Source organism: Mesoplodon mirus (genome assembly GCF_964341445.2).
Source record: "Mesoplodon mirus genome assembly, chromosome: 5".
In the NCBI taxonomy this organism is placed as follows: domain Eukaryota; kingdom Metazoa; phylum Chordata; class Mammalia; order Artiodactyla; family Ziphiidae; genus Mesoplodon; species Mesoplodon mirus.
Window position 1 is genome coordinate 117,968,188 of NC_138980.1, and position 12,688 is coordinate 117,980,875.

The following is a 12,688-nucleotide window of genomic DNA, read 5'->3' on the forward strand; positions in this document are numbered from 1 at the left end:
AAAGAAAATCTACAGAAATGAGAAACAGAACAGCCAAAAGAAGGTAAAGCAGAATTTGCAGGTGGGGAGAAATGAGCTGAAATAGTTGAAGAAGTAACAGACATTAAAGTATTGATTAAATCACTTAAACTGAGCATTTTGTTTATTGGCTGACTTTGTTAACTGGTTGCTAATTTCAACAGACTGGGACATTGATTCAATTTAGACCAATAAGTGAATAATGACTGGATTAATCATTTTGTTAAAATAATCCAACTAGTCTACCTAGCCATAATGATTTCATGTCATACCAACAAAATGGTATTAACAGACTTTTATTATATTAGCTTTCTGAGGATGTTGAAAGAATTAATAAGAGCTCTTAAATTTAAAAAATTGAAATGAAAATTCTTCCTCAATTATTATGTTATATGATAAAGCATTAAAAATTTAAGTTGGGTGTCTAATAAAGCCCAAATATAGTGTTATTTAATTTAAATACATATTGTGTCATTGTATATATATATATATATTTTTTTTAATTTACTTTTCAAAATTTATTTATTTTTGGCTGCATTGGGTCTTTATTGCTGCACATAGGCTTTCTCTAGTTGCAGCCAGCATGGGCTACTCTTCATTGCGGTGCACAGGCTCCTCACTGCAGTGGCTTCTCTTGTTGCAGAGCATGGGCTCTAGGCACATGGGCTTCAGTAGTTGTGGCACATGGGCTCAGTAGTTGTGGTTCGCGGGCTCTAGAGTGCAGGCTCAGTAGTTGTGGCACCCAGGCTTAGTTGCTCCACAGCACGTGGGATCTTCCCGGACCAGGGCTCGAACCCGTGTCCCCTGCATTGGCAGGCGGATTCTTAACCACTGCACCACCAGGGAAGTCCATGCCATTGTATATTTATAGAAAGTGATTTTAAATTGTTTACACTCAGAATTTTACCTGATGATATTAATAAAGTATATAAGGATGAAAATAAGTTCACAGTTTCTGTAGTCTTTGTCAGCTGGTTCATTTTGTTTAATATGTAGAATTAAAAGGACATACCAAACAACTCTACAAATCATAATTTCAAGTGATGTAAGATAGTAAATAGCAAGGAATGTATACCACATGGTTATGTTGAATAATAACTCTTAGTGTTGACGCTAGTTGACAGACAGGATGAGGGTTCCCCAAGTATAATCATATTGTGTGGATTAGTCACACTAAAAATTTTAATGAATATTTATCAATAGATACCAGATTCAAGGATTTCAGAGTCTTACTAAAAGTGGGAGATCATCAAAGATCTAAAAATATTCCTGAAAACAATTTATATTTACCGAAAAAAAAAGAAAAAGGCAAAATGTCAGTACAATTCTGCACCGCAGGACTGCTAACACATGCCAATTTAGGCTATTATCCTTGTGAGTACTCTACATAAGTTTCAGTATGTTTTCAATTTTCTAGTTTCCTGTGTTTCAAAAGAATTAAAGTTTTATTATTGGGAATCCAAAACTGTACAACATTCAGCAGTTTGAAAGCAGAATTAAAAAATGAAAAAGAAAGGAAGGACGATAGCTTTAGATAATTTTAAATGACTATATCTAAGAAGACACAATAATGACTAAAATATCAGAGACTTCTAGTCAATCTAATATTTTGATAACCCTTAAGAAGAGTCAAAAAGCAATATCAAAAGGTAGGGACAACCAAAAGAAAAATCCTCTGCGATGTGAGAACCAGAAATGCTATCATATACATGAGAAAAGGCTGAATTTTTTTTTTTTTTTTTTTTTTTTTTTTTTTTTTTCTGTACGCGGGCCTCTCACTGTTGTGGCCTCTCCCGTTGCGGAGCACAGGCTCCGGACACACAGGCTCCGCGGCCATGGCTCGCGGGCCCAGCCGCTCCGCGGCATGTGGGATCTTCCGGGATCGGGGCACGAACCCGTGTCCCCTGCATCGGCAGGCGGACTCTCAACCACTGCGCCACCAGGGAAGCCCAAGGCTGAATTTTTAACAAGGGTCACACAGCCCAGCTAGGACTGGCCTCTGAGCAGCCTTCAGCCTCATCGCAATCCCTCCCTTCCTTGCTCCCTCTCCACTGCCCTCACCCTCACACAGTCCACCTCAGCACGTTTACAGGCTGTTTCCTCTGCCTAAATCTCTGCTCTCTACTCCACTACTGTACTCCTCGTATCTATGTAATCATATGAGTAATGTTTGTCTCCTCTCACGTAGACTAAGCTTTATGACATCAGGGACTGTGTCAAGTTTGCTCAGCATGTAAACATATGTTAAAAGAATGATACATGAACGAATGAATGAGGGAAGGCCATAGCCACAATTATTTTGTTCTCAACAAACAACAGTAACTACTGGGCATTTCCTTAGACAATGTGAAATCATGTGGTAGTCATACAATGAATGTAAATTCTACTGAGAGACTACTGCAGGAGATACAGAGGAAATACCATTGTGAGCGACTACAGAAATGTTTGAAATCCAGCATATGCTTAGAATTGAAAACAAGTAATGAAGTCAGGCTTCCTAGCTAAATTTAATGGGATATAATGGTTAATAAGCCATGGTAATGCAACTATAAACTCAAAACCCAATGATAAACAGACAACAAAACAATGCCACTATTAACTGTACAATGCAAACTTTTATGCAAGAAACTCGAAAATTCCCTCCTATCAGGCTCAGTTTCCTGAATGCATGGATTGTGCCTGTCTTGGCATCCTCATTGTCTATAACAGAATCCTAAAACTTCTTGCTCTCAGGACCCCTTTACACTTTCAAAAGTTCTTGAGGACCTCAAGAACTTTTGTTCATGTGGACTGTATTTGCCATATTCAAAATAAAAACTGAGAAAAACTTAAAATATGCATTAAATAATTAAAAAAAAATAAACCGAGTATATGATAACATGAATAACACATTCTTCACAAAAATCATTATATTTCCCAAACAAAAAATCTTGTGAGGTCAATGTTTTGCAAATCTGTTGATGGCTGGCTTGAATGAAAACAGTTAGATTCTCATTAGCTTCTGCATTCAAACAGATATGACAATTATTTTAATTAAAATATATGAAGAAAATCTGGCCTCACATAGCTATGGAACTGAAGAAGGGATGACCCTGTGGATCACCACAAAGGGCCTTGGGAACCCTCAGATCCTCATTCTATACTTTGAATACCAGTGGTCTGTAATATCATCTGTCACAAGGCTATTTTTCAACTACCATTTGCTAAATTAATAAAAAGTTTAGAGAAAAAGAAATAAAACCTTAGGGCATATATATATATATATATATATATATATATATATATATATATATCAATCACACACGTACAAATGATTTGTACATTCATTTTGGATTCAACTGATAATATTCCTTATAAATGCAGACTGTTTTACTGCAATGAAATGTTAGTTATCCCAACACCTCAACATATGACAACTAAATTGGGATGTATACTGAAGGAGGGAAGTCTGAAGCAAAAAGTGAAAAACAGCAAAAATACAGTTTATAATTCCAAAATCTAATAGGAATAAATTGATTACTACAAAGAGACATTTTACTTGAAAAAATACCAAACATAATCAAATCAAGTGGCTAAGCCGAATGTTCTATGAGTCTCTTTAAAGCAGTAAATTCGATCGAAGTTCTTTACTGAACACAAGCTGGATTCTAATGTTTTTAGTATCCTACATGCCATTTCTAATTAATCCATAAAACCACAAGGAAAAAAATTTACTTATATTTTTAGCACTTCCACTTTAAATATTAATAGGAATTAACCAAAAACCAGAGAAAATAAATGGATTCAAACATTTTACAATTTCCAAAATCATAATTTTTGTTCTTAAAAATAGCCATAAGTAAATTCAGAAATAAAAATATAATTTTAAGATTATATATTAGATTTTTAAATGTCATCTCACTATTTGGCAAAGAATAAAATGACTTACTTTTCCTTTTCTTGAAGCTGATGCTCCTGAGAAGCCATTTTAGGCTCTGTCCCAAGATTTTTTTGCATCCGCTGCCTCCTCTTTCTAGTTGGTGCAATATCAGTGACATCAGGACTTGAAATAATGGAATCATCTCTTCTTACAGTAGCTAAAATAAAATCACATAAAAATGTGACCCAACAAAATTATGCATATAATTTTTGAGCACAGTATCAACTTGCCGCTTGAGCACTGATATAAAGTGACACATTGAAATATAGCAAAATTACTTTTTTAATTTATTCAGATTTGGTGAAGTGAGCTAGTTAGATAGTATATAATACTTTAATACCAATATAAAATCTGAAGTATATTGTACACACGGAACAACGTGATCAAAACAGTCTTTGCCTATCTTGAACAACAACCTTCTCAAATGCATAGATAAAACTAAATTAGAGGCAACTCTAAAAGGTGTTTGGTGGGGGGGATACTGCTATGGAAATAATGAATCAAACTGACAGCAAAACAGTAATTGTTAGCAGGAATGGGGACTTCTAGTGATCCAGAGATAATTTTCATAAACTTTTTAGCCAACTGTAGGGAATAAGCACAAGAAAAATGTTAAGAAAATACTATCAGATGTCTCTAATGTGGCTAAACCATTAAATTACTCTGAAAAATGTTTGATATACATGAAACAGAAGCAACAATAGAAACAGGCTTGATTTATATTCCTTTATTCTCTATGAAAAACTTAATTGCCAAGAGCTTTAGGGGAGTTCAGAATATTCATTGTTTCATCCAATACACAGTATATTCTCTATAACACATATTTCTGTAAAAAAGAGCTCCTTTGCTATTGGTAAATCATGAACAATATCAGTATAATTTGGACTCTGGATGTCCTGTTGGTTCATATGATTTTTTTCCAGCTTGTTAATGTTTAAAAGTGATCAGGGGCAAGCTTTCACCCCAATTAAAGAGAAAACCTTAGCAATGTATAAAGGCCTTAAAAAGTGGAGATGAGTGTCTAAAAATCCTATACAAGTCCATCCCGTTAGCACAAACGGGCTGGTTTAGTGGAGTCAAGAACCCTATATTTTTCAAAAGTTAAGCTCTCTGCTGAAGCTGCAATTACACCTAAAGAGCTGTGAAGACATTTCTCCCTGTATCTCAAATCAGATGTTTAATTTTGATGAAACGAGTGTAATCAAATGCATTCAATACCTCCTATCTCCTCCGTTTAAAAGGAAGTATGATGATGCAAAGGGTTAGCCGACTGTGATGCTTGGTGCAAATGTTGTTAGAGATTTAATGGAGTTGATGTTTTTATTAGCATTGTAACTGGAGAACTAACAACAACAATGTAAAGCTGCATAGACTTTAAGTGCTCTGCCCAAAACTTAACTTTTTTTCCCCATAAGCTCTATTAATTTTAGTGTGCTAATTTGCAGAGTGAGTAGTTGTTCAGGTACACATATATCACATTCTAGAAGAAAAGTCTGCATTTTGAGTTCTCATTCTGTGCAGTCCAGGTTTCTCTGAGTGACCTGACATCACTTGGACACTACTGACCACCCTCTTGAAATACTTCTTTGGATTTTTTTTCCTGGAACTAACAACCATTTTTGAGAATGTATGTGCTGGACACTTTGCTATGGGTTTTGTAAATATTATCTTATTCATCTTTAACCTTGTGAAGTACTTACTAACTTCATTTTATTTATGAGGAAACCAAGACTTTAGAGAGGTTAAGTAACTTGCCCAAATCACACAGCTTTTGCTTTTTTTGTTTTTTTGTTTTTTTTGTTTTTTTTTTTTTGCGGTACATGGGCCTCTCACTGTTGTGGCCTCTCCCGTTGTGGAGCACAGGCTCCGGATGCGCAGGCTCAGCGGCCATGGCTCACGGGCCCAGCCGCTCTGCGGCATGTGGGATCCTCCCGGACAGGGGCACGAACCCACGTCCTTTGCATCGGCAGGCAAACTCTCAACCACCACGCCACCAGGGAAGCCCAGCTTTTGCTTTTATATTTTATCATTATGACAATTAAAAAATATTTCTGCTTGGTAGGCAAATTACTTATTGATAAAATATTAACTGAATGTTCATCAAAGCATATTTTACTTTCCAAAGCTGCTTAAGTTATTAAGACATGTAAGTTCCATTAGATTTCTTATACATTATTTTATTAACCTCTAAAAATGTATTGGGAATAAAGAAAGTTAAATAAAAAGGGGTTTTTCTCTGAATGTATTCCAGCTGAATGATACCCTGATTTTTATTAAGCTATGAGGTGACTAAGGAAGATAATTCTGATTTCTCACCCAGTCAGCTCTTACACAGGGTTTACTCAATCACATAAGCAATCAACAAAGTACAATCTTGTCTATGAATAAAACTAGCAAAATTATCAGAGTTAGAGGATGCTTCAACTGTAGATAGACTTGTAAAATGGAGAAAGATTGCATTTAATGACATGTTAGACATTATGAGGGAAGAACGTTAAGTTTAAATTAAAAGCTAAGGTGAACTTTTAAAAAATAAAGTTACATAAAAGTTCTGCCATTCATTTCAAAACTCCAGATAACAACTTACGCATTGGCACCCAATAGGGTATTTTATACGTCAAATGGTTATATTATTTGTTATAATGCCTTGAATTTATTTTAAAATTCAATGTGATTAAAGGTGTGTATTAGTAAGAGCGTGGCATCTACTCAAGAATTACGGACCAGGAGTAGTTTTCTGGGATTCTAATAATAAAGTCTATATACTTGAGGGGGCTACTAGAGGCACTTATTTTATTTACATCTCAATAACTGATGATTCACTAATTAGTATACTGAATGACAAAAATGTGTATCTATTGGTGAAAACAAGGTATGAAAATATGCATGATGAATATTGCATATGAGCTCTCATGAGTAAAATTAAAGGCATTTAAGATACAAAAATTGGCTAAAATATTTTAGAGATACTCCCCACCATTTTATGAACAGGCTATAAGAATCCAATGAGGTTTGTTTACTCTTAGAGACAATGCCCTGTGCTAAATCTTCAAGTAGTTCTGTGTCTAGTTGTGAACTCTGGATGATTATGGTTGCCTGATGCCAGGAAAAATTGCCATTCCTACCTCAGGAATCTTTATATTTGTCAAAAGTGAACATTTTATATGAGGGGGTGACTGGAACACCTAAAAGGACACACAGCTGGAACTTCTTCAAGCTTATAGAACAAGTTCATGAATTATTTTGTCTTTACTTGTTAGTAAATATTTAGCTGATAATTGTATATGTGGGAAAACCTAATCTGATAATTTATTATTATTCCTACAGTTTAAACTTCTTGGTGGCTACCATTATGTACCACAAAGAACTTAAGAGTTTTGTATAATCAAGAGTTTCACGTCAGTTTACTGCACCATGTTTATTCCTTTCTCTTTACAGTTACAGTGTAGCTCTCTGTAACACTGCCATAAGGAAAAATGACTACCGTAAAAGCTTAATTACTGGTTAAACCAAGTATATCTTTTCTGGTTTGTGTTTGCACCATGAGAAAAAGTTTTCCCTTCAGTTTACTACATACATGCAATAGCGAATCATATTGTAATAGATTCACTTAATATATATGTCTTTAACACGAAGTTTTGATAATAATTATATAGCCTTTTAAAAAAGGAAAACATTCCATCTTATCCTTTCCTCTTCGCACTACAATGCCAGTAACCAGGAAAATGAGGCGCTACTCCAAACATCTGGTACCTACGTGTTAAATTGCTCAGCTCGAGCACTCCTCAAATTTCAAGCCATCGCACCTCTCTCCACTACTTGTGCTGATGTTTGGTCCTCACATTCCATTTGGTCTCAAGGCTGTATACTTTATTTCTATTCTGACTCTGGATGCCTTGAACAACGATTCTGGATCTCAAAACAAGCAAAGCTGTTTTATATACAACAGAAGATATCTGAACTACATCTACACAAAGCCAAATATGGAACTTCCAAAATGTCTATATTATTCATAACCCTACATATTTTTAATGGTGACAAAGTTTTCACTTTCAAGTTTTGCATGCCATTTTTAAGGAAAAAAATCAATTCATATTAAGCTTACCAGGTAATACATATTCATTTTAGCTGTGAGGAAGAGTTTGAATATAGTTGGAAAGAATAACAAATGTTCAAAGGGTAATGAGAAGGAGTGTGGCCTGTTTGGAGGAGTGTTCATGAGAGAAAAAGATGCAGGAAATGAGACTGGATAAGTATGGGCAGCAGGTAAGGAGAGGAAGGAAAAAGAAGATAGAGAGACATGTTAAATAAATTTGCAAGCTTTCAAATCCAGGCAGAAGAGTATGAATCTGATATTGACAGGGGAGCTTTTTTCTGAGATTCCACAACCAGAATTCTCAGTTTTTAATATTATCATCAGTTTCTTTGTCATAACAATGTGTCTTTCACCATTTCCAGGAAATTAAAAAAAAGAAAAGAGAAGAGAAGAGAAGAAAAGAAAAGAAAGGAAAAGGAAAAAGAAAGAAAAGAAAAGAAAAAACTATTGCCAATTAACTTACTACAGCTGAAATACTGATTGGCAGAGCTGTGGGATGAATTTCAATTTCTAATTAGCTTCACTGCATCTAGAAAATGGGGAATCTTTACACAAGCCTTCTTATTGTAAAAGGAGGCTCCACAGAAAGCCACCCTTCTTCTCATCTGATAGAAGAACTACAGGAGCTTGGCAGCAGTGGTTCAGACATGAGCGGGGCAGAGTCTTGGCCTTCCTGGGTGCTCTCAATGTTGAAGTGAAATGACACTGTTGGCTAAACTGCCTAAGCCCCATGAGTTAAACTACCTGGTAAACTTAAGTCTCTGATGATTAAACACCTAAATATTGATATTTTTAAAAATCATTTTTCAGATTTATAATTAATTTTATTAGGGATTCTTTATTATCTCATATCTATGGATTTTTTTCCTTCTTCATAATATACATATCTTCACATACACAAAGAGTCTATGGAACTGTAATGGAGATTGTCACCATTCTCCTTCTGGTCCCCCACCAAACATATACACCTATCTCCAGCCCCTGAACCCACTTCCCTCCCACACAAAAAAATTAATGTCCTGAGGCATGTTATTCATGGCAATAGCTCCTTAGCTCTTTAATTACTGAATGAAGAAGGCTCTGATCTTCAGGTCCCTGGAGCAGAAAAAAAATGAATGCTATTTACAATATGCCATATCCAAACAAAAAACTTTTGGTTCCCCATCACCTATAAAATAAGGTCCTAAGATCTTAGTCCTACATTCAAATCTCCCTACAACATGACCCTCACCTGCCTCTCTGACCATACCTCCCACAAACCTTCTACCATAATATATAAACTATTCCAAGGGCTCCAGGCTTCCGACATCTTCCTTTTTTGTTCCTTACTTTCCTTGTCTTGAATGTCCTCCAATCCTCTATTGGCTCAACTATGTGCTCCCCTTCAGCACAGCCCATTTCAGTCATTTCAGTCACCCCTAGTAGTTCCAATCCATAGCAATCTCTCCTTTCTCTATAGGGCTTATAGTTTGAACCACTCATTTTCCACATACTATCTTGTATTGTTATTCTTTTTATGTATATCTCCTATTTCCCAAATAGATTATGAACACTCAACAGCTAGAGGCCATGCCTTATAGTTTGCTATATTCCTAATGTATTACCCAATCGTGTTATACATGAGAAACGTGATGACTTGAACTCCTATTTTGAAATGTGTATCTTATTTTTTTAATCAAAACTTATTTACTTATGGACCTCAGAAGAAGTATAGGGAAAAATCCAATTAGAAGACCTGAGTTGGAATCTTTATTTCTGCCATTTACCTTTGACGTATTACAGAATCTCTAAGTTCCTCTGTGAAAAAATGTATATTAACCATGATTACATGGGATAATATAACTGTTTTATAAATCATAGTGTCAGAAATATTTGATATTGTCAGAAATATTTGATATCAGCAATAAGTATTATTAACAAAATGTGTGTGCCCTTCAACACCTGTATACTCAGATTCATTTAGGTGAATCTGAAGAGCTTTCAGGCTATCTTCTAAAGCTTCTTAGGCACATAAAAATTAAATTTAAAAAATTAAAATAAATTCATGGTTTTCCAAATTCAAAATAACCCAACTGTCACAGAACTATCATCTGTTATGAATATAGATCAGCCAGCCTGCTGTGGCTGTTTTTTTCTATTTTATTCATTTATTCATTTCATAAATGTTTATTAAGTGTTAGAATCAATAAGTCATTGTGTTTTCTTTTGAAAGATGTAAAATATTGAGGGGAAAAACCAAAATCCAAACCTTAAAATACTACCCTAAGTAGAGCTGAAACTTCAAAAAACATACTCTTTCTTTCACCAAGGAAAATAACCAATCAATGTGCCTCTGTAGTTTGTCTTACTGACAGGTATAAAGATAAGCAAAAAAAGCTTAGATAAGGTTAGTCACACCATACTTCAATAAGCAGTATCTTAAAGTGACTTATCTTGAGGTAGTAAATTTCTAATCTGACCAAACAAGCAAACATTATTTTTTCCTCACCGTCAAATAGCCCTTTTCTAAATCTGTAATCAGTTTCTACCCAGCTTTCACAATCTAACCTGAATAACTGATGACCATCTTACACAGAAGGTCAATGGTCTAACCTATTATTAGCAATCACCAAATAAACTGATAATTAACATCTCACTAAACACTTAAAAGTGTATGTATGCACGCACATCCATGTGCATACACTTTTCCAAAAGTCAGGCTCCTCTTTTAGCCAGCACAGATGGGAGTCAGACTTAATGACAAATACTTACCGACACTGGGGTAACCCAAAAGGTCATCTTTGGAAATCCAATACTTTCAATGTCAGAGGCAGGGTGGGCCACTAAAGATAAAATACAGGCTTCAGAAGTGTTCACAGTGTAGAAAAAAATATAAGTTGAATATACTAAGTTTTGTTCCATATCTACAAAACAATCCACTTAAAAATATATTTCTAAGAATTTTAATATTAAATGAACTCAGTTCTTGAAATCTTAAGGATTCATTTATTCTTTCACTTATTCAACAAATATTTATTGAGTAGCTTCTATGTGTCAGGCACTATCCCAAAGACACCATCACCATGTATTCAAAAAGTGTATAATTGAAGGGCAGAAAGACACAACTATTTTTGCAAGAAAGCTATTAGTTACACAAGCAACTATAAAGGCACGGATTTGAAAGTTCTAAGGTAGGCAGAATTTTCCAACCTTTTACTGTTTTCCAAATTAATCTGTGAAGCTTTAATTCCTCTTTTTTCATTATGAAACACCAATTGTAACCTGATTTCTCATTCTGGGTTTTTGGTTTGTTTTTTTTTTCTTGTATGGGTATTTCTTATGAAAGCATAATTGTTAGTATCAGCCAGCTCTGAAGTAGGTTTCCCAAAGGAGAAAATTAAAAGACTAGTAGTCCTTCATAAGTCCCCACAACATCCTTAGTAGATTTCATCATACTTTTAATAATTTATCTAATATTTATAAAACTCCATGAAGGCAGGGGCTGAGCTTGTCTAATTCACTGTTGGTATAAGACGGACTAGCATGGTTTCTAATACATAATAATTCCTCAATAAATGTTAGTTGATTGGCATAAATTTTCAAATACTAATAGAGTTAAAAATAACTTTAAAAAAATTATTTTAAATCTACATAAAATACTACGCTATCGATTAGCTATGCCTGCTGCTGCCAGTCCAGTTAACATTAAGAAAATAAAAATATTAGTAGGGAAAAGCAGTTTATGAAAGAGCAACATTAGCCTTCAATTTATATTATTTTATGATTCAAAATAACAAACACTGGAAAGTCATTTTAATGGTTAATAAGCTTTCAGAAAACAAAACCACAATTTTTCAGCTTTCACCAGCTTTATGAAGGGGTCTCTGCCTATGACCTACATCATGCAATGTTTGGAGCCAACATAAAGCTTTCACTGTTGTACATGAGTCAGGTATGGACTTCTGTCAACTTAAGACATTTTTTCCAGCATTTTCTTAATAGATTTAAAGCTTTTTAAAATTTTCATCCTCTTTTATGTTGGCCAACTTTTAATAAAACCTGGACATTTTACATAGCTTCAGGAGGATTTTATTGAACTAGTATAACTGAAAAAAATGGACAAAAATAAGTGAAATACAAAAACTAATGAAATGATACAGGGAATCTTCCAGTTTGTTTCTATTTTAATAATGTGTTACCATTATATTATCTGCAGTGACTCTAGGTGAACTGGTTAGAACTAGGACAAGATCACTAGTGTAACTAGCAAGTCAAAATAAAAAATGTTGACATTTTCCCTCTATTAATACCAACTTAATTTGCCTATTTCTGAGTAATTATTTGATTCTTTACAGTCATGATGAGTCAGGATGGAACTCAAAACCTTACCCTTCCCATTCCTTTTTCTGCTGAATCTGTACTCATCCTGAAAAATCATTCTTATACAATACTCGTAAGATACTTTTACTAAACTATTAGAGTTAGCATCAAAGCTGATATCCAAAAGAAGTAAGTTTTTTTTTTTATGTTTCTATTGAATCAGTACCTGAACCAGAAGTTTTAAACATTTTGTGCTGAGTCCACTCTAAGACAATAACATCAGCTTTTACTCAAATGATTTATGAACTCATTAAACTTACCTCTATTTCCTCTTCTGATGAATTGGGTAGGTAAGA

The 12,688-nt window shown here is 34.5% G+C and overlaps 1 protein-coding gene across 7 annotated transcripts in view; it reads right to left on the minus strand.

Annotated features, from left to right (window-relative positions):
- The window catches only part of XRCC4 (X-ray repair cross complementing 4), a 361,931-nt gene that overhangs the window by 191,002 nt on the left and 158,241 nt on the right, over window positions 1-12,688 (minus strand). For all 7 annotated transcript variants that reach the window (XM_082624078.1, XM_082624077.1, XM_082624079.1 and 4 more), the window contains exon 7: window positions 3,947-4,094. In XM_082624078.1, coding sequence (XP_082480204.1) covers window positions 3,947-4,094 — 148 coding nt within the window. The remainder of the gene's footprint in view (window positions 1-3,946; window positions 4,095-12,688) is intronic.